Source organism: Bombina bombina, chromosome 10 (genome assembly GCF_027579735.1).
Source record: "Bombina bombina isolate aBomBom1 chromosome 10, aBomBom1.pri, whole genome shotgun sequence".
NCBI lineage: Eukaryota > Metazoa > Chordata > Amphibia > Anura > Bombinatoridae > Bombina > Bombina bombina.
In genome coordinates, this window is record NC_069508.1 from 149,693,196 (window position 1) to 149,719,602 (window position 26,407).

General features: G+C 37.5%; 1 protein-coding gene across 1 annotated transcript in view; it reads right to left on the reverse strand.

The window, feature by feature from the left end:
- Positions 1 to 676: 676 nt before the first annotated feature.
- The window catches only part of LOC128640925 (interleukin-12 receptor subunit beta-2-like), a 186,073-nt gene continuing 160,342 nt past the window's right edge, over positions 677 to 26,407 (reverse strand). Inside the window, exons 14-16 of the mRNA XM_053693385.1 lie at positions 23,993 to 24,101; positions 15,539 to 15,629; positions 677 to 3,331 (exon numbers count right to left, since the gene is read on the reverse strand). Coding sequence (XP_053549360.1) covers positions 2,741 to 3,331; positions 15,539 to 15,629; positions 23,993 to 24,101 — 791 coding nt within the window. The 3' untranslated portion in view covers positions 677 to 2,740. The remainder of the gene's footprint in view (positions 3,332 to 15,538; positions 15,630 to 23,992; positions 24,102 to 26,407) is intronic.

Below are 26,407 nucleotides of genomic sequence, written 5' to 3' on the forward strand. Positions count from 1 at the left end.
AGATATTTTTCTATGTGAAGAGGATTGTAATGGGAAATATTCATATTTCATTTCGGGTTAGCTCATTGGAGAAAATGTGACAGGGGTTTGGGATGCGAGTAAAGGTGTTAGGTTAATGTTTTCAACCTTTTGCGCTCCATTGAAGGGGAATACATTAACGCATCTCGATATTCAGACTATTGCTTTTGGCGCGTGTTGGGTTAGCACTTGTGAAAAAATGTTTTACTTCCAACCTGTAATACGCAAGCAAAATGACTCCATCTAGCCAAGTTAACGTTCAAGCGGGATCTCAAAGTATTAAACTAGTAACCATGAATTTTGTTTACTTTTTGTTTACTTGATCACCACATTGTTTTGACATTAAAATTCCGGCATACAACATGCAGTATATAAAGGGATATACTAATATTGCTCTCAGGCACACATGACTCTTAAAATATCATTCAATATCATAGCCATTCCTAAATTACTAAGTAATAAGAGATTCCTTTGATTTAAGTAATTGGCATAAAACAGTTAATTCACAATATTAAAGCATTGCAAATGTATGCTTCTTATTTTTTACATCCACATTGTTTCATTTCCTTCCTGAGTTGAAAAACACGTTATCATTTCTAAAACACAATAAACAGAGATGTTACCTGCAGAAAGGAACAATGAACCTCTAGTCTACAACTTATTATGTCTAAAAGATTTTACTTTATTATTCTCCAGGATAATCGTATGCTTTTTTTCATTATTTATTGGAATCATATATTTTTTTCACATTAAAGGGACAGTCTACACCAGAATTTTTATTGTTTTAAAAGATAGATAATCCCTTTATTATCCATTCCCCAGTTTTGCATAACCAACACAGTTATATTAATATACTTTTAACCTCTGTGATTATCTTGTATCTAAGCCTCTGCAAACTGCCCCTTTATTTCAGTTCTTTTGACAGACTTGCAGTTTAGCCAATCAGTGCCTGCTCCCAGATAACTTCACGTGCACAATCACAGTGTTATCTATATGAAATACATGAACTAACACCCTCCAGTGCTGAAAACTGTTAAAATGCATTCTGAAATGAGATGGCCTTCAAGGTCTAAGAAATTAGCATATGAACCTCCTAGGTTAAGCTGTCAACTAAGAATACCAAGAGAACAAAGCAAAATTGGTGATAAAAGTAAATTGGAAAGTTGTTTAAAATTACATGCTCTATCTGAATCATGAAAGTTTTTTTTGGCCTAGACTGTCCCTTTAATATTTATGTATAGTTTAATTGATTGTTGGGATCAAGTATACTGTACTATGTGTAGGTATATAAAGGGACTTTGAGCATGATTATCAAAACCTCTCTGCTCAGATGAGATGATCTAAAATGATACTCCAGTACTGCGAGATCCTTAGTGAAATTCTTAAAAGGCAGATTTTGTTATACTTGTCCAAGAAGTGTTCCCTGCATTTCTGTACATTAAGGAGAGACAAGCCAAGTGCCATATAGCACTGCATGACAAGACAGTTCTTTTGCATTTACTCATTATTTTACACTTCAGATTAAGATTTATAACATTTAAACTTTGCACTTTATATTTTGTATCTCATTTTCTATACAGCAGTGTATTTAGGATTGTGATTTTAAAATTTCTAAATATAATTTTATAGTTTCTGTGTAACTTTAACAAATTATGCTCATACTTTGTATATTTATGTGTATCTTTTACAAATAACATACCACTTTGCATTTATTCTATTTAAAAATAAACTGAAAAGGATTATCAAATAGTTTCTAGTTTGGAGAGAAATTATAGTGCTGTATGTTTTGAAAAGCTAAAAACTTTATTCAAACATCATTAGAAGGGATCACTCCACATCAGAGCCCCTTATAAAGTGTCCTTTATTAAGGGGCTCTGATGTTAAGTGATCCCTTCTAATTATGTTTTATTAAAGTTTTTAGCTTTTCAAAACATACTTTCACTGCTGCTTTGATACTGATTTGGTTCTGGAGTCCCACTGAGTTGCCTGTGGAGTTCCAGGGTCCTGTCATGGTTGTTCAGTGAGCTGGTCCACTGCCAAGAGGCCAGTCAGCTTTCACTAGCTTTATACCTTGTGAGTATGTTATCACACATTCCTTTATACATTTGTTGATTTTTGGATTACAAGATGCTGCGCCTTCTTATTACCTTATAGGTATCTTAGGACTTTATTTGTTTTTGAGGAAGAAAGAAGTAGCTGGTTTTCTCTTTCTAGTTAATGTCCATAAAAGAGTTGAAAGACTGAACATACACATAGATATTCACAAATCCACTGGTTCCACCATTTGAGAATTCGTACAAGTTTGATGGGCACCGACAAATTGCTCTAAGAGTGCTCGCTCCTAAATATTTTTGTAAACTCAAAAGTGTATAAAACTATCAGGGACCCAACTTCGAATTGCAGGAGAACTGCTTTTGGCATGTTTCCTCTCCCAGGCTTTCTCAGGCTTGGATTACACATGGAGGGAAAAATAATAGTACTATTGTGTCCTGTGCGCCCAAAGTTATTTTTTTTTTTATTATGTAACAGTCTAGGAGAAAGCTAAAATCAGCATGTTGGATAGCACAGGTGCGTTAAATTCCTCACATAATACATTTCTATGGGGGCATGCTGTAATATTCAATTTGGATATCGCTTGAGTGCTGAGCCGATGGTGACCTACATTGAAGGGCACAAGTAGTGGGGTTCTTCATGTAGTCCTGTGTTATAATATTAACATTACTTATGGTCCTTTTGCCAGCATCTGTGGAAAATAATTCTTTATGTCTGGCAGACTGGTATCTTTAATTTGATCAGAAGGAAAAGTATGAGTATTATTTATTAAACTGAATAATGGACTGGTCCCTTGAAAATCTAGAGATACTTTGTTTTCTGTTTCAAAGTCAACTGAGGTAGGATTAAGTTCTTCATCATTGGTTATAGGCAAATCCAATTCATGGAGATTTCTCTTTATCATATTTTGGCTATTTAATAATAGGGGACCCAAGTTTGTGCAAGTACTTAACATATCGTTGTTCCAATTTAATGCGCCAATTTGTAAGTTCATTATATGAGCAGGTGAAAAGTAGGGGTCTTTACTATGGATGCTTGGTCTTGTTGTTTGGGGTCTATATGACACCACTTCTTCAGGAACATTCACACCATTAGTATTTGGAGGAGACACATTCTCTGGGACATTTTCGATTTCTCTGGCTTTTTTGAAAAATTCTGGCAATAACTCAGATTGACTGATCGTTTCAGGTTCATGAATCTCCGTAACAGATGGGTCAGTGTACAACAAAAGTGGGAAGGGCTCAGGAATATTTTGTCTTTCCTAAAAAATAAAAATATAGTATCAAATGAATTTGGTAGTAACTTAAGTTATTTATACTGTATATTAATTGGCATAACTGTTAAATGTTAAAGCCAGATTTTAAGTTTTCTATCAAACAATTAACCCCTTAAAGTGATAGTAAAACCGAGCATTTAACAAATGCTCAGATTTACCATCACTAAAAATAAATTGGAGTTTATGTGTTCAGATATGTAAAAAAGGGTTCTAAACTCACCCTTTCTGTGCCGCACATCTCTAAACTAAGCGGCTCTGGCCACCCACGGCACATCAGTCTTCTACCAATGATGTGCTGCTTTCACGTCTAAACCAATAGCCGTGCATGCATACAGAATACTGTCAGCTGACACGCACGGCTATTGGTTTAGAGGTGCAAACATCACCTCATTGAAGGAGAGCGATGTGCCATGGGCGGCTGGAACTGCTGAGTTTAGTGATGTGCAACGGCACAGAAAGTGTAAGTTTAGCACCCTTTTTTACATATCTGATCACTTAAACTCCACCTTATTTTTAGTGATGGTAAATCCTAGCGTTTGTTATACACTTGGATTTACCATCACTTTAAGCCATTTGGACGTAGGTACTACGTTACAGAGTACTTTGCCCAGTGTACTCTGTTGATGTAGTACCTAATTCCAATCTTCTGGTTCATGCTGCGGTCTCCTCTATCAGCTTTGATAGTGATGACTGCAGCCAGATTCAGAAGGCATCTGCCTATATATGTTAAGGGAGAAGATACCATATGAAGGCAGGTTGCCAATACAGACAGTGAGGCCTATTTAACAAAGGTCTGTCGGACCTGATCCGACAGTACGGATCAGGTCTGACAGACATCGCTGAATGCGGAGAGCAATATGCTCTCTATATTCAGCATTGCACCAGCAGCTCTTGTGAGCTGCTAGTGCAACGCAGCCCCCTGCAGACTCGCAGCCAATCGGCCGCCAGCAGGGGGGTGTCAATCAACCCAATCTTACTCAATCGGGTTGAATTGTGGCGATCTCTGTCTGCCTCATCAGAGCAGGTGGACAGGTTATGGAGCAGCCCTCAAGCTCCATTCGGAGATTGATAAATGGGCCTCAGTGACTGTGTCACTATATCGGCTTGCGGTGATGCCGTTTAAGGAGGAAGGCGGGATGGCACTGCATCACAGAAGGGGGGAGGGAGGGGAAGGTTACCTATCCTAAAAAAAAAAGTTTAGTGAGGGAGGGGGAGGGTGGATCTCTACACTACAGAAAAATTGTTATTAATAAGTAATAAAAAATAAATAAAGAAAAGACAAAACTATAAACTGGGTACATAATATGGCTGCTACTAGTTAGAGGGGAAGGATAGGGAGCTGTTTTGGAGGGATCAGGGAGGTGGGAGGATTGAGGAGGGATCCCTACAATAAATAAATAGATTAAAAAATAATAATAATAATAATAAATGCCCTAAAACTGCTAGTACATAAGATGATGGTGACTAGTCGGGGGGGGGGGGGGGAGGGAAAAGAGCTGTTTGGGAGGGATCAGATAGGGATCAGGGATGGTAGGTGTCAGGTGGGAGGGTAATCTCTACACTCCAGATACAATTATCCTTACAAGCTACCTGATTAACCCCTTCACTACAATACAGTATTAGAAGTGTGATGCACAGCTGCAATTAGCAGCCTTCTAATTACCAAAAAGCAGTGGCAAAGCCATGCATGCCTGTTATTTCTGAACAAAGGGGATCTCAGAGAAGCTTTTACATTAATTTGTGTTATGACTGCCAAGCGATATGTAAATAATTTAATTAAGAAACCCAAAATTTGAGAAAAGCTAACGATTTTTTTTTAATATGATTGCATTTGGCGGGGAAATGGTGGCATGAAAAATACCAAAATCAGCCTATATCAATACCTTGGGTTGTCTACTGAAAAATATATAGTTTTGATAAGTAAATCTAAAAAACAAGGCTGTATTTCTGTTTAAATGGAGTGATAGCAAAAATGCTAAAAATTCTCTGGTATTTTGGGCAAATTTTCTCTGGAATTTCTAACTTAAACTGCCCCAATGGCATCTCTCTTTGCATTTCTGAATGTGAAGGAGAGACAAGCACAGTACAATTAAGTATTGAATGACACAAGAGTTGTGTTGCATTTACACTTTGTGCTTTTTATTTTCATGTACTTTAGAAGCCCAACGTTTTTCTTTCATGATTCAGGTAGAGCATACAATTTAAAACAACTTTCCAATTTACTTCTATTATTTATTTGCTTTATTCTCTTGATATCATTTGTTGAAGAAGCAGCCATGCACTACTGGGAGCTAGCGGAACACACTGGGTGAACAAACAACATGAGGCATCCACTTCAACAAAAGATACCAAGAGGACAAAACAAATTAGTTAATAGAAGTAAATTGGAAAGTTGTTAAAAATCACACACTATCTGAATCATGAAAGAAAAAAATTGTGACTCCCTTTAATTTTTTGTCCTTGTCTATATTTTTTAAGTTATACTACATTTATGCTTTGTATTTTCTGTTTTGTGTTTAATGCTTTTAATTTTTTTATACAGCGGTGTATTTAAGATTATGATTTAGCAAATTCTGATTGTGATTTGAATGTTTCTGTGTAAATGTAACAAATTAGGATTATACTCTGTATAACAATTTCTGTGTATCATTTACAAATTGCATTGAACTTTCTATTTATTTAGGGCTAGATTACAAGTGGAGCGCTAATTTATTGCGAGCCTATAAATGGGCAAATTCCCCCGTTTACGGGCACGTGATAAATAACCAGCCATTACAAGTGGATGGTAATTGCTACCGCAAGCTTGCAATAGCAATTAGTGCTCCGAAAATTAACCAGAGATCATATTTCTGGTTAATTTTCAAAATGTGCCCCAATTGCCCCACAAACTTAAGTGTTAGGTTTCTTTATTTATTTTTTTAAATAATTTCACAAAGCAGTTTTTAGGGGTTAAAGTGTGCGGTGTTAGAAAAAACAAGGCACTGGCAAGTGCCTTTACATTGCGGTCTATGGTGAACTGTGTGTTCTCTATAAATATATATGCTTATATACATATAAATGTATGTGTTTTTATGTGTATATATTCATTTATATTTTAAATTTGCTGCCCTTCGCTGCACTTAGGTTCTGTGCCGTATATGACGGCATAAGAACGAGGCTCCTATTGGAGTCTATGGAAGTGCACTCTCATGAGCACAAAGCTTAAATGCAACAATTGTGTGCACTGGTATTATGAGTGGAGCGCAAATATTGCGCTTGCAAAAGCGCAATTTTGCGCTCCACTCCCAATCTGACCCTAAGGGCCTCTAGTTATCAATATCTGTCGGACCTGATCCGACAGAGCGGATCAGGTCCGACAGACATCACTGAATACGGTGAGCAATACGCTCGCCGTATTCAGCATTGCACCAGCAGCTCACAAGAGCTGCTGGTGCAACGCCGCCCCCTGCAGACTCGCGGCCAATGGGCTGCCAGCAGGGAGGTGTCAATCAACCCGATCGTACTCGATCGGGTTGATTTCCGTCGATGTGTGTCCACCTGCTCAGAGCAGACGGACAGGTTATGGAGCAGAGGTCTTTGTGACCGCTGCTTCATAACTGCTGTTTCTGGCGAGCCTGCAGGCTCGCCAGAAACACGGGGCATCAAGCTCCATACGGAGCTTGATAAATATGCCCCTTAGTGTTTACCTGATAAATGTATTTCTTTCATGTTGGTGAAAGTCCACAAGCTATTACTCCTGGGATTCAACTCCTGGCCACTAGGAGGAGGCAAAGATTCACAAAGCTCTAAGAGCACGTAATCCCTCCCACCTCTTCGAGTCTGATGTGTAGCCAAGAAAGAAGTAGTAGAAAGGTAGGAAAGGACAAAGCAGGGAAAATGAGGTGCAAACTAGAACTGCTAACCGAAAAAATAATTAAAAGTCCTATCTGGTGTTTAGATGCCTGCCTTACAAAAATGTTGTCCTGCCCAATAATTTGTGGATAGACGTGCATTAAACAATTCCGTTAACTGCCAAATGTGGAAGAAGGCTGCAGCTTACGGCATTCAGCTCTTTTCGGAGATGGATTTTTTCTTGTGAGAGTGCAGCACACTAAGATCTGTGCAAATCCATATCTTTGTGTGTTTCTCTTTCACAAGAAGAAATCAGTTTCCGTAAAGAGCAGAATTGCGGCTGCCATCTTTCACATTCGGCAGTTAACGGAATTGTTGAATGCACATGTCTATCCACCATTTATTGGACAGGACAAAAATAGTTTTACCAGACAGGACTTTCCTACCAAGCACATTAAAGTGGTAGAATTTGCTGGCTCATAAAATCTTAGCACTGCCAATGCGAAGATGGCAGGTATTGCAGGTAGCAGAGGACACAGGTGTGCAGGTACAACCATTGCCTCAAGTGGCGAGAAAAGTGTGACAAGTAAAGAATAACTGTAGCACAGTCAAACAACCTAACAAAAAAACTATCTGTTCATGGAGCGCGGCAACTGAAATGAGAGCGCACTACAGCTCGGAAAAAAGAGTAGAATCCAGCACATGCAAATATGTAAATATATAATAATATATAAATAATATGTCCCAAATAAATGAAAAAAGGCAGACTTGCACTAATAGATAAAAGGCAAGTGGAAAGAATAAATTAATGTGCGATATCCTGGTGCGCAGTACATAAGACTGACGCACACACTATACAGAATGCAGATGTATGCCAACTCAGTGCACAATAACAAAGGGCCAACGTGCACAATCTCAGATCACACTAACAGAGGACTGATGCGCTCTAACTAGGTGTGTACCAACAGAGTGCTGATGTGTGTAATCTATGTGCGCACTTACAGAGGCCAACACATGCTCTCTGTGTGAACTACAGAGCCGAATGCGCAGTTAATGCGTGCACTACAGAACCCAAAGTGTATTTAAATCCAGAGCATGAAAGAAATAATGTTAAAATATGAAAATCACAAAGAATATCTCCTAAATGTATAATAGACTATTATGTAAAAATAGTCAAACTAAAAGGTGGTAATTGTCTGTAATAAGTATGTATCCTCTGGCTACGATGTTCTACAAAATTGATGTACCTGCTAATAGCCTGTGGGCTCTGTGAGTGAATAAAATGGCTGCACTCACCTCAGATGCACCCACTCTATCGTGCTTAACAACTGCAGAAAAGAGAGTAGAGAGCCTATCCAGTGCAGCAGCAGAGGATCTGAATTAGGAGTACAATGACGACCTAACAGAAGAAGCAAGGGCTTATGACTAACTCCCATAGGGTGTAATTCTGTTACTGCCCAATACAACCCTCTATCCTTGTAGTCAGCTCTCTGAGGGGGGTAATGGGTCACAAATCTGAGAACCACTTTCAACAAATAATTTGAAGCACCACAATTCTTCACATCCTCCTGTGGAGTCAAAGAAAAGAGAGGTGGAAAGGATTAAGGGCTTTTAGAGTTTTGGAAATCTTTGCCTCTTCCTAGTGGCCAGGAGTTGAATCCCAGGAATGATGGCTCATAGAGTCTCATTACATTATGAAAAGAAAGCTCTTAGGCCAAGCCTTCAAAGACAACCAGTAAATATTTTTATCCTAGTTCCTCCTAAATGTCATACAGAAAGACAGAAATAGATCAACTGTGATCCACCACTATGTGTGGTCTTGACTAAGAAACCACCTTACTTATATTCACCCAACACAGGTACTTCCTAAACGGGAACCTCTCCTACTCTGACCCCACTCCCTACCCCACAAGTAATTTCCACCTTAACCTTCTATTTTAGGGAGTCCTTTTTATCCACAATCATTGATTGTCTCTTCATCCTTGCCATATATTCTCATTTATACCCCCCAAAATAAATCAGTTCCAGGAATATAAGCACTCATTTATAATCGGATGTCAGTTACACACACGCGCGCACACACACATACACACATATACTCACATCATATACACACATATTCACTCTCTATCACACATATACAATCACATGCATACACACTCTAACACACACATACACACATATACACATATACACACACATATTCCCTCTCTATCACACATATACAATCACATGCATGCACACTCTAACACACACATACACACATATACTCACATCATATACACACATCATATATACACATATTCACTCTCTATCACACATATACAATCACATGCATACACACTCTAACACACACATACACACATATACACATATACACACACATATTCCCTCTCTATCACACATATACAATCACATGCATGCACACTCTAACACACACATACACCCATATACTCACATCATATACACACATCATATACACACATATTCACTCTCTATCACACATATACAATCACATGCATACACACTCTAACACACACACATTATATATATATATATATATAAACGTTGATTGGAGTAGCCGTGTTAGTCCAGAGATTTAGATATCAAGGGCGCGATCCGATATCGATCGCAGTTTGCGGCGCAAGCGAGGGAACCGGCGTCGCCCGCAGTTTCAGCTCGCAACTCGAGCCATCCCATATAAGTCGCCGTCAGATGCTAACGTGCCGTAAGTCTCACAAACCAGCGATGTCCAGAAATCTGCGTAAGTACAAATTTCTGGCGTCGCCAGTGACTTGCGGCACGTTAGAATCTGCCGGCGCCTATAAAACCTGACTAAAGTTTAAAACACCCGCACTGTCTAACACGCCTACCTAACATAGCCCGCACTGTCTAACACGCCTCCCTAACATAGCCCGCACTGTCTAACCCTCTATCCGCTATCCCCCTCACTAGCCTAACAATAAAAAAGCTATTAACCCCTAAACCGCAGCTCCTTTACCCCGCCGCAACCTAATAAAGTTATTAACCCCTAAACCGCCGCTCCCGTACCCCGCCGCCAGCTATATTATATCTATAACCCCCTAAAGTGAGCCCCTAACACCGCCGCCATCTATATTAAAATTATTAACCCCTAACGTAAGCCCCTTACACCGCCGCCATCTCTATTAAAATGATTAACCCCTAATTTAATCTACCTACCCTGCCACCAGCTATATTATCTATATTAACCCTAAGTATATTATAGTTAATATAGGTATTACATTATATATATTAACTATAATAACCCTAATTATATTAGGGTTAATATAGTTACTATAGTATTTATATTAACTATATTAACTCTATCTAACCCTAACTAAATTTATATTAAATTAATCTAATTCATTTATAAACTAAAATATTCCTATTTAAATCTAAATACTTACCTATAAAATAAACCCTAAGATAGCTACAATATAATTAATAATTACATTGTAGCTATGTTAGGGTTAATATTTATTTTACAGGTAAATTGTTAATTATTTTAACTAGGTATAATAGATATTAAATAGTTATTAACTATTTAATATCTACCTAGTTAAAATAATTACCCAATTACCTGTAAAATAAATCCTAACCTAAGTTATAAATACACCTACACTATCAATAAATTAAATAAACTACAAACATCTATCTAAAAATACAATTAAATTAACTAAACTAAATTACAAAAACAAACACTAAATTACAAAAAATAAAAAAAAGATTACAAGATTTTTAAGCTAATTACACCTATTCTAAGCCCCCTAATAAAATAATAAACCCCCAAAATAAAAAAAATTCCCTGCCCTATTCTAAATTAAACAAATTTCAAAGCTCTTTACCTTACCAGCCCTTAAAAGGGCCTTTTGTGGGGCATGCCCCAAAGAATTCAGCTCTTTTGCATTCAACAAATACAATCCCACCCACCCAAACCCCCCTTAAAAAAGCCTAACACTACCCCCTTGAAGATCTCCCTACCTTGTCTTCACCACACCGGGCCGAACTCCTGATCCGATCCGGGCGATGTCGTCCTCCAAGCGGCAAAGAAGAATTCTTCCTCCGGCGATGTCATCCTCCAAGCGGCAAAGAAGAATTCTTCCTCCGGCGACGTCTTCCTCCAAGCGGCAGCAAAGTCTTCATTCTTCCGGCGGCATCTTCAATCTTCTTTCTTCGCTCCGCCGCGGAGCATCCATCCCGGCCGACTGCTGAACTTGGAATGAGGTACCTTTAAATGACGTCATCCAAGATGGCGTCCGCCGAATTCCGATTGGCTGATAGGATTCTATCAGCCAATCGGAATTAAGTTAAAAAATCTGATTGGCTGATTGAATCAGCCAATCAGATTCAAGTTCAATCCGATTGGCTGATCCAATCAGCCAATCAGATTGAGCTCGCATTCTATTGGCTGTTCTGATCAGCCAATAGAATGCGAGCTCAATCTGATTGGCTGGGATGGATGCTCCGCGGCCGGGATGGATGCTCCGCGGCGGCGGAGCGAAGAAAGAAGATTGAAGATGCCGCCGGAAGAATGAAGACTTTGCTGCCGCTTGGAGGAAGACGTCGCCGGAGGAAGAATTCTTCTTTGCCGCTTGGAGGATGACATCGCCGGAGGAAGAATTCTTCTTTGCCGCTTGGAGGACGACATCGCCCGGATCGGATCAGGAGTTCGGCCCGGTGTGGTGAAGACAAGGTAGGGAGATCTTCAGGGGGGTAGTGTTAGGCTTTTTTAAGGGGGGTTTGGGTGGGTTTAGAATAGGGGTATGTGGGTGGTGGGTTGTAATGGGGGGGGGGGATTGTATTTGTTGAATGCAAAAGAGCTGAATTCTTTGGGGCATGCCCCACAAAAGGCCCTTTTAAGGGCTGGTAAGGTAAAGAGCTTTGAAATTTGTTTAATTTAGAATAGGGCAGGGAATTTTTTTTATTTTGGGGGTTTATTATTTTATTAGGGGGCTTAGAATAGGTGTAATTAGCTTAAAAATCTTGTAATCTTTTTTTTATTTTTTGTAATTTAGTGTTTGTTTTTTTTTGTAATTTAGTTTAGTTAATTTAATTGTATTTTTAGATAGATGTTTGTAGTTTATTTAATTTATTGATAGTGTAGGTGTATTTATAACTTAGGTTAGGATTTATTTTACAGGTAATTGGGTAATTATTTTAACTAGGTAGATATTAAATAGTTAATAACTATTTAATATCTATTATACCTAGTTAAAATAATTAACAATTTACCTGTAAAATAAATATTAACCCTAACATAGCTACAATGTAATTATTAATTATATTGTAGCTATCTTAGGGTTTATTTTATAGGTAAGTATTTAGATTTAAATAGGAATATTTTAGTTTATAAATTAATTAGATTAATTTAATATAAATTTAGTTAGGGGTGTTAGGGTTAGATAGAGTTAATATAGTTAATATAAATACTATAGTAACTATATTAACCCTAATATGATTAGGGTTAATATAGTTAATATATATAATGTAATAACTATATTAACTATAATATACTTAGGGTTAATATAGATAATATAGCTGGCGGCGGGGTAGGTAGATTAAATTAGGGGTTAATCATTTTAATAGAGATGGCGGCGGTGTAAGGGGCTTACATTAGGGGTTAATAATATTAATATAGCTGGCGGCGGTATAGGGGGATTAGATTAGGGGTTAATAATTTTTATATAGGTGGCGGCGGTGTAAGGGGTCAGATTAGGGGATAGATAAGGTAGATGGCGGCGGTTTTAGAGGCTCACAGTAGGGGGTTAGTTTATGTAGATGGCGGCGGGGTCCGGGAGCGGCGGTTTAGGGGGTAATAACTTTATTAGGGATTTCGGGGGGGGGGGGGATCGCGGTTGACAGGGAGAAAGACATTGCGCATGCGTTAGGTGTTAGGTTTATTTTAGCAGATCGCGGTTGACAGGGAGATAGACATTGCGCATGCGTTAGGTGTTAGGTTTATTTTAGCAGATCGCGGTTGACAGGGAGATAGACATTGCGCATGCGTTAGGTGTTAGGTTTATTTTCTAGTTAGTTTAGGGAGTTACGGGGCTCCAATAGTCAGCGTAAGGCTTCTTACGGCTGCTTTTTGTGGCGAGGTGAAAATGGAGTAAGTTTTCTCCATTTTCGCCACGTAAGTCCTTACGCTGCATATTGGATACCAAACTGCGCGGGTTTGGTATACCTGCCTATGGCCCAAAAAACTGCGGGCGACGGCAGAAATATACGCGCGTAACTTCTAGCTTACGCCGTATATAGGATACCAAATCCGCGCAATTATTGGCGTCGCCGGCTTTTGCGGGCGACGATTTTTATCGGATCGACCCCCAAGTATTGCATTGAGTTTAGAAATGTATAGTTAGTCCAATAAAAAAGTATCATTGCTCAATGCAATACTCTTGTTATTTTAATATCTATATATATGAAGAAATACATACACACACATATACACTCACACATACTCATACACTGCACATACACAAACATATGTACACTAACATGCATACACACATTTATACACATACTGTATATATACAGGTAGCCCTCATTTTATGCCGGGGTTAGGTTCCAGAAGGAATGGTTGTAAATCAAAACTGTTGTAAATTGAAACCTTGTTTATTATGTAAGTCAATGGGAAGTGAGGGAGTTAGGTTCCAGGCCCCTCTCAAAATTGTCATAAGTAACACCTAATACATTATTTTTAAAGCTTTGAAATGAAGACTTGAAATGCTAAACAGCATTAGACACAGAATATATAATTAAACTAAGTTAAATGAATAAAAACATTTGCTAAAACAGCATTATAAACCTAATAAAAAAATCACACAACACAGACTTTACTTGAATTTTTTTGCAAACAGTTCTTTCTTTGCATTCCAACCTGGACTGATTTATAGACAGGAAGATCTTGTTCCTTTGAAAGCTGCTCGATAGCTCAGGTCTAGCTAGGTACACTGATTCATTTCAGCCTGCTTGTGTGCTTGGCTTGCATATCTTTGATGCAACAGAAGCAGACAGCTCCACCTACTGGTTATTTTAATTAATGCACTGCTTCTCAATGCTTTTCAATAACAGTCACATGACTGAAAAAAAAGGTTGTTATTCTGAAACGGTGCAAATTGAACCGTTGTAAACCGAGAGCCACCTGTACTTACTAGCACCACACACCCACTCTTGCACACACACACACACATATACACAAACTCTCACGCACACTCTGACATGTATACACTCACACACATACACACATATATACACACATACACATTTACAAACACCACACAGACACTCCACATCTATACACACACACACACACACACACTCTCAGACATGTATAGGCTCACACACAAACACACACACAGGCATATACTTACACACATACACTTTATTATAATTATTATTATTATTATTATTATCATTATTATTATTATTATCAGGTATTTGTAGAGCGCCAACAGATTCTGCAGATACACACACTCTCACACACATATACAAACACACACACACACAGGCATATACTTACACACATACACTTTATTATAATTATTATTATCATTATTATTATTATCAGGTATTTGTAGAGCGCCAACAGATTCTGCAGATACACACACTCTCACACACATATACAAACACACACACACTTTATTATAATAATTATTATTATTATTATCATTATTATTATTATTATCAGGTATTTGTAGAGCGCCAACAGATTCTGCAGATACACACACTCTCACACACATATACAAACACACACACACACTTTATTATAATAATAATAATTATTATTATCATTATTATTATTATCAGGTATTTGTAGAGCGCCAACAGATTCTGCAGATACACACACTCTCACACACATATACAAACACACACACACTTTATTATAATAATTATTATTATTATTATTATCATTATTATTATTATTATTATTATCAGGTATTTGTAGAGCGCCAACAGATTCTGCAGATACACACACTCTCACACACATATACAAACACACACACAGGCATATACTTACACACATACACTTTATTATAATTATCATTATTATTATTATTATCAGGTATTTGTAGAGCGCCAACAGATTCTGCAGATACACACACTCTCACACACATATACAAACACACACACACACAGGCATATACTTACACACATACACTTTATTATAATTATCATTATTATTATTATTATCAGGTATTTGTAGAGCGCCAACAGATTCTGCAGATACACACACTCTCACACACATATACAAACACACACACACACATATACAAACACACACACACACATATACAAACACACACAGTTACATTTGATATTGTAATGTACACAGCCTACCTGCAAAGATTTTGCTGCTACACTGTTTTCAACATGAGGATAGATTTCGTGTAGGCAGTTTGGTAGCCATGACAGAATAAATATTTTTATCCTACAAGAGATGAGAAGATAAGACAAAAAATCAGTTATAAACCCTTTCACACCTTTTTTTCTGCTTAAATTTAAACACTATTTTAAGTCATTTTAGTGAGTCATCCATAAAAATGATATATATATATAATATTTTTATGCAGCAGACCCTGCAGATTCAATATATAACATTATTATATTTATATTTCATTGCATGTGAGGAGGCTGCAACAAAAATTTTAAAAATATATATTTTGTTAAGGTTTTAGTAAATAACGGTGATCAGTGTTGCTACAGTGATCACCTCACTAAACTGTTATAAGTTGTACCCAAACTTAAAAAAGGGCCCACAGGCTTTTGGGGTTGTTTTTAAAAACTAGAGGGCTTAGAGTAGAAATGAAACACATTTGTTGCCAGGTTTTCACTTTCACCACAGCGATCAGCTGGCTGGACACTTCTTTTTAATTTTTTTTAAACGGACTTTTTCACTGTAAAACAAACCTTATTGGGTGTCTAACTGTAAAAATAGATTATTTGTTATGTGTCCTTAAAGATCCCCTCCCCAGTAAACCTCATGTTATACATTTTTAAATATTTATTTTTTATTTTTGGGTGCTTGGTGCTTTTTAAGATCACCATCATTTTAAATAATAAGTGACTTCTTGAGGTGTCTGTAGCTGCTATGGGGCCAGAGATTCACGGGTTTGAATAATCTCCACCATCCAGCTCCCTTGCAGCTGAACTGACACCGCCCCTTTATGAAGTCACCACCCCGGCCTGTAGTGTGGGGGTTTGCCGAAAAAAAAGTTTTGGTTTGGCGTTTTCCCCTTCATAACAACCACAGGTTGTCATACACATTCAGGCCGCAACGCATCAAAGTGGTTACGATTCCATGGTTCAGATACAGCATGTATATGTAATTGCAAGAGACTTTTCAATTAACTTATTTAAAGGGACATTAAGCACTGCATACATCATTGCTTGAATTATGTATTCAGAGCAAAGATTAGCTTGAGAATAATTTGTACGTACATTTGTAAAATTATATTAGTTGTTAAAATATTGAAAAAATAAGGGTAAAGTTAATGTCTATAAAAGCAGTGGGGTGCCGCCATATTGTAACTTAGGTTTCCTTTTCTGCAAGGCTAATTAAGAATGGTTATAAATGGCTTACTAGAGTGTGTAACCAATGACTGTATGGAATATAGCTGTGTCTGCAGTTCCATGTTTAACATGAATTGGAAAGCCCACAATATTCAGAATCAAATTACAGGAAAGGAGAACAAAATAAATGCTGAACGTATATTGCAAAGATGTTTTACTACATGTAATTACAAATGTATTGTAATATTCTTTAATGTCCCTTCACAAAAATGTATCTTGTTCTCTTGGTATCCTTTGATTAAAAGCATAGCTAGGTAGGCTCAGGAGCAGCAATACCCTACTGGGAGCTAGATTCTGATTGGTAGCTGCATATGTATATCTCATGTCACTGGCTAATCAGATATGTTCAGGTAGCAAACAGTAATGTGTTGCTGCTCTGGAGCTGACTTTAACTATATGTTTGAGGTTGGGCAGTGCAAAAGTGGCGTCCAGTGTGTTGGGGTTAGGGTGTTTCGTAGGCTGGGTCAGGCAGAGCTTTGAGTAACCTAGGATTCTAGGTGGAGGCAAAGATTTACAAAGCTCTAAGAGCTCTAATCCCTCCCACCTCTGTTATTCCAGTCTAATGTATAGCCAAGAAAGAAGAAGTAGAGAGAGATATAGCAGGGAAAATGAGGTGGAAACAAGAAAACATTAATTAAAAACAAGAATGACATTGGTTGGGTTTGTGGACCTTCTCACCACCATAAGAGAAATGAATTTATCAGGTAAACATACATTTTGTTTTCTTTCATAATGTGGTGAGGGTCCACCAGCCATTACTTCTGGGAACTAATACTCAAACTGTTGATTCCACAAGTAGACATGTGCATTCAGCAGTTTTGTGTCTTCCCTGCTAAACAGTAGAGTTTAGAGAAAGTATGTAATAAAAACCAAATTGCGGCCTTGCAAATTTATACAAATTTGTACAATATAAGTCTCATTCTTGAAAACCTAAGAAGTGGAAACTTATCTAGTAGAATGGACAACAATGCATCTTAAAAACAGACTATCCAGTCTCCAAATAAGCCTTGATAAACAAAGTTTCAGTCAAAAAGCTATAGAAACTACTGTGGTCCTCTGACCTTAGGGGCCTACTTAATATGGTGCGAGTGGACATAATCCGATATAGCGGATCATGTCCGCTGCACATCGATAAATGCCGACAGCATACGCTGTCGGCATTTATCATTGCACCAGCAGTTCTTGTAAACTGCTGGTGCAATACCACCCCCTGCAGATCCGTGGCCAATTTGATTGGGTTGATTTTTGTCCGCCACCTTAGAGCAGGCAGACAGGTTATGGAGCAGCGGTCTTTAGAAGGCTCGCCAGAAACACGTGGGCATCAAGCTCCATACAGAGCTTGATAAATATGCCCCTTTATATGCACTATGGTACAAACAAATTAAAGGATTTATATGCTGGCTCATAAATTCTTACCACTTCCAATGCATAGATGGCAGGTATTGCAGGTATAGGTATTGCAGGTATAGGTATTGCAGGTATAGGTATTGCAGGTATAGGTATTGCAGGTATTGCAGGTATAGGTATTGCAGGTATAGGTATTGCAGGTATTGCAGGTATAGGTATTGCAGGTATAGGTATTGCAGGTATAGGTATTGCAGGTATTGCAGGTGGAGGACGCAGGTGTGCAGATACAACTGTTGCCTTGGTAAGCAAAGTTTTAGTCAAGAAGCTAAAGAAACAACTTTGGTCCTCTGACCTTTTCATGCACTAAGGGACAAATTAAACGATTTATATGCTGGCTTATAAAATCTTACCACTTCCAATGTGAAGATGGCAGGTTTTGCAGGTGGCAGAGGACACTGATGTGCATAAGTGTCGGGAATAGCGTGGCAAGTAAAGAATAACGGTAGCACAATCAAATAGCCTAACAGAAAACTATCTGCTTCATGGAGCGCGGCAACTGAAACAAGAGCGCACTAACAATAGTGCAGGAAAAAAAGAGTAATAGCCAGCGCACACAAACATTTTAATATATCCTAATAGATAAAAGGCAAGTAGAATAAATCAATGAGTGCTATCTTGGTGCACAGTACATAAGACCTAAGCACACTCTCAACAGAATGTCAACGCGAGATAACTTAGCTGTCACTAATGGAGAGCCGATGTGCGCTAACTCGGCGCACACTAAGAGAGTCCAAAGCATGCTAACTCAGAGTGCACTAACATAGGGACTACATGTGCAAACTAGAAGCTCATTAATAGAGGGTCAGGCAGAGTTTTGGGGAATCTAGGCAAAGAGTTAGTGAATAAATGAGGGCTGATCAAAGTAGTGAGGAACATACGGGGGGGGGGGGGGTTAGCCATTATTCTAGAGGGCTAGTGCCCCAATGGCCTGCCCCTAGCAACACCAATAGTGCAATAATAAATATTAGAGCATTGTATTCTTATACTTTTATGTTTCTTTAACGGGACATTAAATACTAAATACATTTTATAAACATAGTATTGAGGTCATTCCCGCCTCTGTCTATTCATGGGTGCTGCCATGTTGAAATCTAGCTTTCATTACATTCCAGTGCTGACCTGTTTGCACATGTCCAGTAACTGTCCCTCAGATACCTGCAGTGTAACCTAGGTTCCAAAATGGCGGCACCTATGATTAGAGATAAGTCCATAAAATGTATTTAGAGATTAGTGTCCCTTTAATATTGATTGCACAACATTTATATTGGGCTCATTATATTCCAGCAAATAATTGATTAGATCATTAACATTCAAATTTCCAGCTCATGTTTACTGTCTTTAATTGTAGTTTTCTAACTGAATATTAGCAAAACACAGAGAAGACAGTTTTAGCAATTACTCATAAATGTTATTTGTAATCACTCCTTCATCTATGCCAGCTCAAAAAGCAATTAGTTGACGCTGAGTTTACCAATAAATAAAAACAGATTATTTGAAAAGTACTCATCAGAAGACAAAAGCAAACAACATTTTTTAAAGGGCATGTTGTTTTAATGGTTTATTTCCATTTTTTCCAATTTAGTTCCATGTGCAAGAGTTCAAAATGTATACATGAGTCTGTCATTGGCTGATGGCTGTCACATGATACAGGGGTGGCAAATTGAAGTAAATTTTGAAATTTCTCAGAAAATGTACTGCTCATTTAAAATTCCGAGTGCTATTGCATTGTGTTTTTAATATGCACTAGTTAAAGTGAATGTAAACTTTCATGAATCAGTTCCCAGTTTTTAAAAATACTATTAAAAACAGGGGCACTTTCATTCATGCAAGTTTACATTGCAAAGTTTTTTTTTTTTTTAAATACTTACCTTTTTATGCAGCCAAGTCGGACCAGCAAACCCCCGCCCGCTTCTCATGCTATACTAAGCACAGCAATGATGAAACCGGCTTCCTCCAATCATGGCGTGGCCTCAGGAAATGTTTGCTCTGGGGTGCACACCATGATTAGAGGAAAGCCGGATTTGTCATTGCTGACGTAAGTACAGAGGAGCTGCGAGCGGGGGATCGCTGGTCCGGCTTGGCTGCAGAAAAAGGTAAGTATTTAATAGTATTTTAAAAACCGGGCACTGATTCATGAAAGTTTACATTCACTTTAATTATGCAATTCTACTGTATTTAGAGGGTCAGTCTAGACCCGATACTTATTCCTTATTACTTATTGTTACATGCCAAACAAGCATCTTACAACAGGTCCCACATCTATAAGTTTGTAAGAAGTATGTGAAACTTTTAAATAATCATTGTTTGTTAGCTGCTGAAAATGTCCGCTAAGCTCCACCCACAGCTTTCTTCTTGTATGACAGTTTAGCAGCGCACGTTTAATATTTTTCAGTTAGCTATTTCAAACTGCCCATGCACAAATCAGCATGTGAGAGTAGGAAAACTTATTTGAGTCGATTGTGATTGGAGAGACATAAGATACCAAAATATACACGCAATAGGTGGGCGGATCTTGGCGGCCATTTACAGCTCCTAACAAACTATTAATATTTAAATGTTTCATGTACTTCTTACAAACTTATAGATGTGGGACCAGTGACAACATGCTTCTCTGATACGTAACACTGAGTAATCAAAATTATGTATTGGGTCTAGACTGTCCCTTTAATGCTCTAATATGGCAGAACATTTTATAATTGCACTGTTACTTGCATAAAACTATTTGTTAAACTCTTGCAAAGTCAGCTCCAGAGCAGCATCACTACTAGCTAAACAGGTGAACCAATGGCAAGAGGCATATGCGTGTATTTACCAGTCACCAGGTAGCTCCCAGAACTGCTGCTGAGCAATCCGGGCGATGTCTTGCTCCAAGCGGCAAAGAAGAATTCTTCCTCCATATCGGATCGGATTAGGAGTTCGGCCCGGTGTGGTGAAGACAAGGTAGGGAGATCTTCAGGGGGGTAGTGTTAGGCTTTTTTAAGGGGGGTTTGGGTGGGTTTAGAATAGGGGTATGTGGGTGGTGGGTTGTAATGGGGGGGTATTGTATATGTTTTTAAATGCAAAAGAGCTGAATTCTTTGGGGCATGCCCCCACAAAAGGCCCTTTTAAGGGCTGGTAAGGTAAAGAGCTTTGAACTTTTTTTAATTTAGAATAGGGCAGGGAATTTTTTTTATTTTGGGGGGCTTTATTATTTTATTAGGGGGCTTAGAATAGGTGTAATTAGCTTAAAAATCTTGTAATCTTTTTTTTATTTTTTGTAATTTAGTGTTTGTTTGTTTTTGTAATTTAGTTTAGTTTATTTAATTGTATTTTTAGATAGATATTTGTAGTTTATTTAATTTATTGATAGTGTAGGTGTATTTGTAACTTAGGTTAGGATTTATTTTACAGGTAATTGGGTAATTATTTTAACTAGGTAGATATTAAATAGGTAATAACTATTTAATAGCTATTAGACCTAGTTAAAATAATTAACAATTTACCTGTAAAATAAATATAAACCCTAACATAGCTATAATGTAATTATTAATTATATTGTAGCTATCTTAGGGTTTATTTTATAGGTAAGTATTTAGATTTAAATAGGAATATTTTAATTAATAATATTAATATTAGATTTATTTTAATAAGAGTTTAGTTAGGATGTTAGAGTTAGATAGGGTTATTATACTTAATATATATATAATTATAATAACGATATTAACTATATGAACCCTAGTATAATTAGGGTTAATATAGTTAATATATATAATATAACTATATTAACCCTAATATAATTAGGGTTAATATAGTTAATATAGCTGGCGGCGGTGTAGGGGGATTAGATTAGGGGTTAATACATTTATTATAGGTGGCCGCGGTGTAGGGGGATGTAGATTGTAGGCAAAAGAGCAGTTTACTTTGTGACAAAGCCCCGCCAAAAGCCCTTTTAAGGGCTGGCAAAAGAGCTGTTACTTTGGGGCATGGCCCGCAAAAAGCCCTTTTAAGGGCTGGCAAAAGAGCTGTTACTTTGGGGCAATGCCACGCAAAAAGCCCTTTTCAGGGCTATTTGTAGGGTTAGACTTAGGTTTAGTGGTAGGGATAGTTTAGTATTTTAGGGGTTAAATAATTTAATATAGATGGCGGCGGGGTAGGGGGATTAGATTAGGGGTTAATAATTTTAAAATAGCGGCGGGATAGGTGCTCACTTTAGGGGGTAGGTAAGGTAGATGGCGGCGGTGTTAGGGGCTCACTTTAGGGGGTAGGTAAGGTAGATGGCGGCGGTGTTAGGGGCTCACTTTAGGGGGTTATAGATTTAATATAGCTGGCGGCAGTTTAGGGGTTAATAACTTTATTAGGTAGCGGCGGGCTCTGGGAGCGGCGGTTTAGGGGTTAATACATATTTTATTGTTAGGCTAGTGAGGGGGGATAGCGGATAGAGGGTTAGACGTGTCGGGCTATGTTAGGGAGGCGTGTTAGACAGTGCGGGTGTTTTAGACTTTAGTCAGGTTTTATAGGCGCCGGCAGTTTCTAACGTGCGCAAGTCACTGGCGACGCCAGAAATTTGTACTTGCGCAGATTTCTGGACATCGCTGGTTTGTCAGACTTACGGCACGTTAGCATCTGACGGCGACTTATATAGGATAGCTCGAGTTGCGAGCTGAAACTGCGGGCGACGCTGGTTCCCTCGCTTGCGCCGCAAACTGCGATCTATATCGGATCGCGCCCCAGAGGAGCAAACACAGGAGCTGTAGAGTGAGTTATTAAGTTAAGTGGCCATGCAAGGTTTAGCTGTTTGATATGTGCGCCTGAAATGTATGTGAGTGCACATGCATTAGCTGTTTGTTAAGCCTTCCAGGGACTTACGCTGTTTTGTTACTGTGCGCAAGGGTTGCTGCGCTTGCCTATGTGTGGCGAGCTGAAACTGGTGTAAAATATATAAATTCTGCGTGCGTAAGTTCATGCGCTGCCTTTTTTTCGGCTCCCAACTCACGTCAGGTCATGGTAGTTGGGGTTACACAATAGCCCCCCAAAAAACTCTACTTTAGGCTCCACCCTTGAACCCACCCTGTATATTTTTTACAACTGGGCAGTTATTGTATCCCTTTGGCTGCCAGCAAGATACAAATCAATATTTTTTCTTATTTGACTTCCAGTAACACATGTACTTGGCATCAATTTGACCCCCTTGACTATCAGTAGAACACATAGAGCAGTGTTTTAACACCACCATGACTGTCTGTAACACATAAGACAGTGTTTTTTATCCTCCTTGTCTATCAATAACACATAGAATAGAAGTCATATTTATAATGCAAAGAGGCATTTTACACTTTACTGACACTAAGAGACCGTTAAAAGACTGGACAGTTAAACATCCAGTATTTATTTATTTTTGTAGATTTTAATGGATCAGTCCAGTTGCAATAGGGACATCTGGAAACCCTAAACACTGGTACCAGTATAATATAGGACCAGTGCTTTAATAGCTTCTTACTTGGCTGATTATATTAGCAGCCATCCTTAAAGGGACAGTAAAGTTGAAATTACACATTCATGATTCTGATTTTGCATACAATAACAAAAAATATAAAAAACTTTCCAATTTACTCCTATTATTAAATTTGCTTTGTTTGCTGGGTATCCTTTAATGAAGAGTAACCATAGGCTCATGAGAGTGCACTTTTCTTTAACTTTCTATGACAGCAGGATTTGAAACAATGTATAACATTGCCACAAACAATGTTTTAAGTACAGACAGTGTCTAAAACTACCTCTATTCAAGAGCAGAAATCTAATAAAATCAGTAAATGGATAATGCATATAAAAACGTACCTTCCCCGTATTGTCTTCTTAAAATATAAGGTCAACGTAAAAACTACCAAGATGACTGCACCAAAGCTGATTGCTAATAACATCTCAATATAGTTATGAAGACCTTGATCTGAAAGAAACAAAAAAATCTGCACATTATTATTATTGTTATTATTAATATACTTTATTTATAAAGCTCCAACAAATCCTGCAGCGCTGTCCATGGGTACAAATGATAAAAATACAATGATACAACATTTGTAAGAGAAGACACCATTTATTAAACAAATACAGGAATATTTGAGGGCCCTATTCCATATGAACTTTTAGAAGGGTAGAAGGGTGAGAAACAGGAGGCGAGGACTGCTAGGGTGAGAATGATTTTGGTACATAGTTAGATGAGGGCAATTGTTAGGTAAGTGGAATGAATTTGTTATTGAGTTGGGAATAAAAATGTCTTTAGGGAGCATTTAAGAAAAACAGATTAGGGGAATACATGCTTAAAGGGACAGTCTAGTCAACATTAAACATTCATGATTCAGACAGGGCTTGCAATTTTAAACAACTTTCCAATTTACTGTTATCATTAAATTTGCTTTGTTCTTTTGGTATTCTTTGTTGAAAGCTAATTCTAGGTAGGCCCATATGCAAATTTCTAATCCCTCGAAGGCCACCTCTTATCTCAGTACATTTTGAAAAAATTTAACAGCTAGACAGAGCTAGTTCATGTGTTCCATATAGATAACATTATTGTCACTCCTGTGGAGTTAACTATGAGTCAGCATTGATTGGCTATAATGTAAGTCTGTCAAAAGAACTGAGATAAGGGGGCAGTCTGCAGAGGCTTAGATAAAAGGTAATCACAGAGATAAAAAGTATAATAATATAACAGTGATGTTCTGCAAAACTGGGGAATGGGTAATAAAGAGATTATCTTTGTGACAATAAATATTCTGGAGTAGACTGTCCCTTTAAACATGATACCGTATCAAACATTTTCAGATTTAAATGCAGGGTTCATTGTCAAAACAGCACATCTCTCTTGGGTTTTTTTTAAATGTACCCTCAAGAAATAATCTTCCACAGATTTTTAGAAGTTACAGATAATGACATTTAGGTATTGTGATAACTGGTGAAAAGAGAAAGCAAAAAATTACATTTTTGTATTAGATATTAATCTTTTCATTATGGTCCCTATAATATAATATCTTTCAACCTTTCAAAAAAATCTTGTTTTTTATTGAGACCAATATATTATTCCAATAAACAAATGACTCTTTAAAAAAAAAAAAAAAAGAAGGAAGAATGAATACATACATTAAATTTAGTTGATTAATTTGTTCAGTTAAGACTGTTACTCAAAGACAGGAAAAAATGTTTCTGCAGACCAAAATTTACTCTATTCAATAATATAAGCTTTACTTTTGTTATTTACAATCCTGACCCTATGAAAAATCAATTAATAATTAAAAAAGAACGGTTCTCTTTTTTTTGCTGCTGGTGGCTTGTAGCAGTTGCATTAAAGGGACACTGAACCAATTCCTTTTCTTTCATGATTCAGATAGAGCATGCAATTTTAAGCAACTTTCTAATTTACTCCTATTTTCACATTTTCTTCGATCTCTTGCTATCTTTATTTGAAAAAGAAGGCATCTAAGCTTTTTTTTGGTTCAGACCTCTGGACAGCACTTTTTTAGTGGTGGATGAATTTATCCACCAATCAGCAACAACAACCCAGGTTGTTCACCAAAAATGGGCTGGCATCTAAACTTATATTCTTGCATTTCAAATAAAGATACCAAGAGAATGAAGAAAATTTGATAAGAGGAGTAAATTAGAAAGTTGATTAAAATGTCATGCTCTATCTGAATCTCGAAAGAAAAAATTTGGGTTCAGTGTCCCTTTAACTATTACTTTACTTCCCAGCTGTTCCTTTTCTGTCCTGAAGATGTTCCACTCAGGAAATAGTAAGCAAATGAATTTATTAAAAAAATAAAATCTGGATGACCTCTTAATTAAAGGGACAGTTTACTACAAAATTGTTATTGTTTAAAAAGATAGATAATCCCTTTATTGCCCATTCCCCATCTTACACAGCCAACATGGTTAGATTAATATACCTTTTCCTATGTTATTACCTTGTATCTAAGCCTCCTCTGACAGCCCCCCTATCACATGGCTATATATCTATTGACTTGCATTTTATCCAATTAGTGCTGTGTCCTGCACAACTCCACAGAAGAGAGCACAATTCTATCTATTTGGCACAAATGGATTAGCAGTCTACTGTTGTGAAAAGCTAATAAAAAAACATTTCATAAGAGGCTCTCTGCAGTGGCTTAGAAACAGGCAGACATTTTGAAGTTTAAATGTTATAAAGTATATTAATATAACAATGTTGGTTGTGCACAGCTGAGGAATGGGTATTAAAGGCAT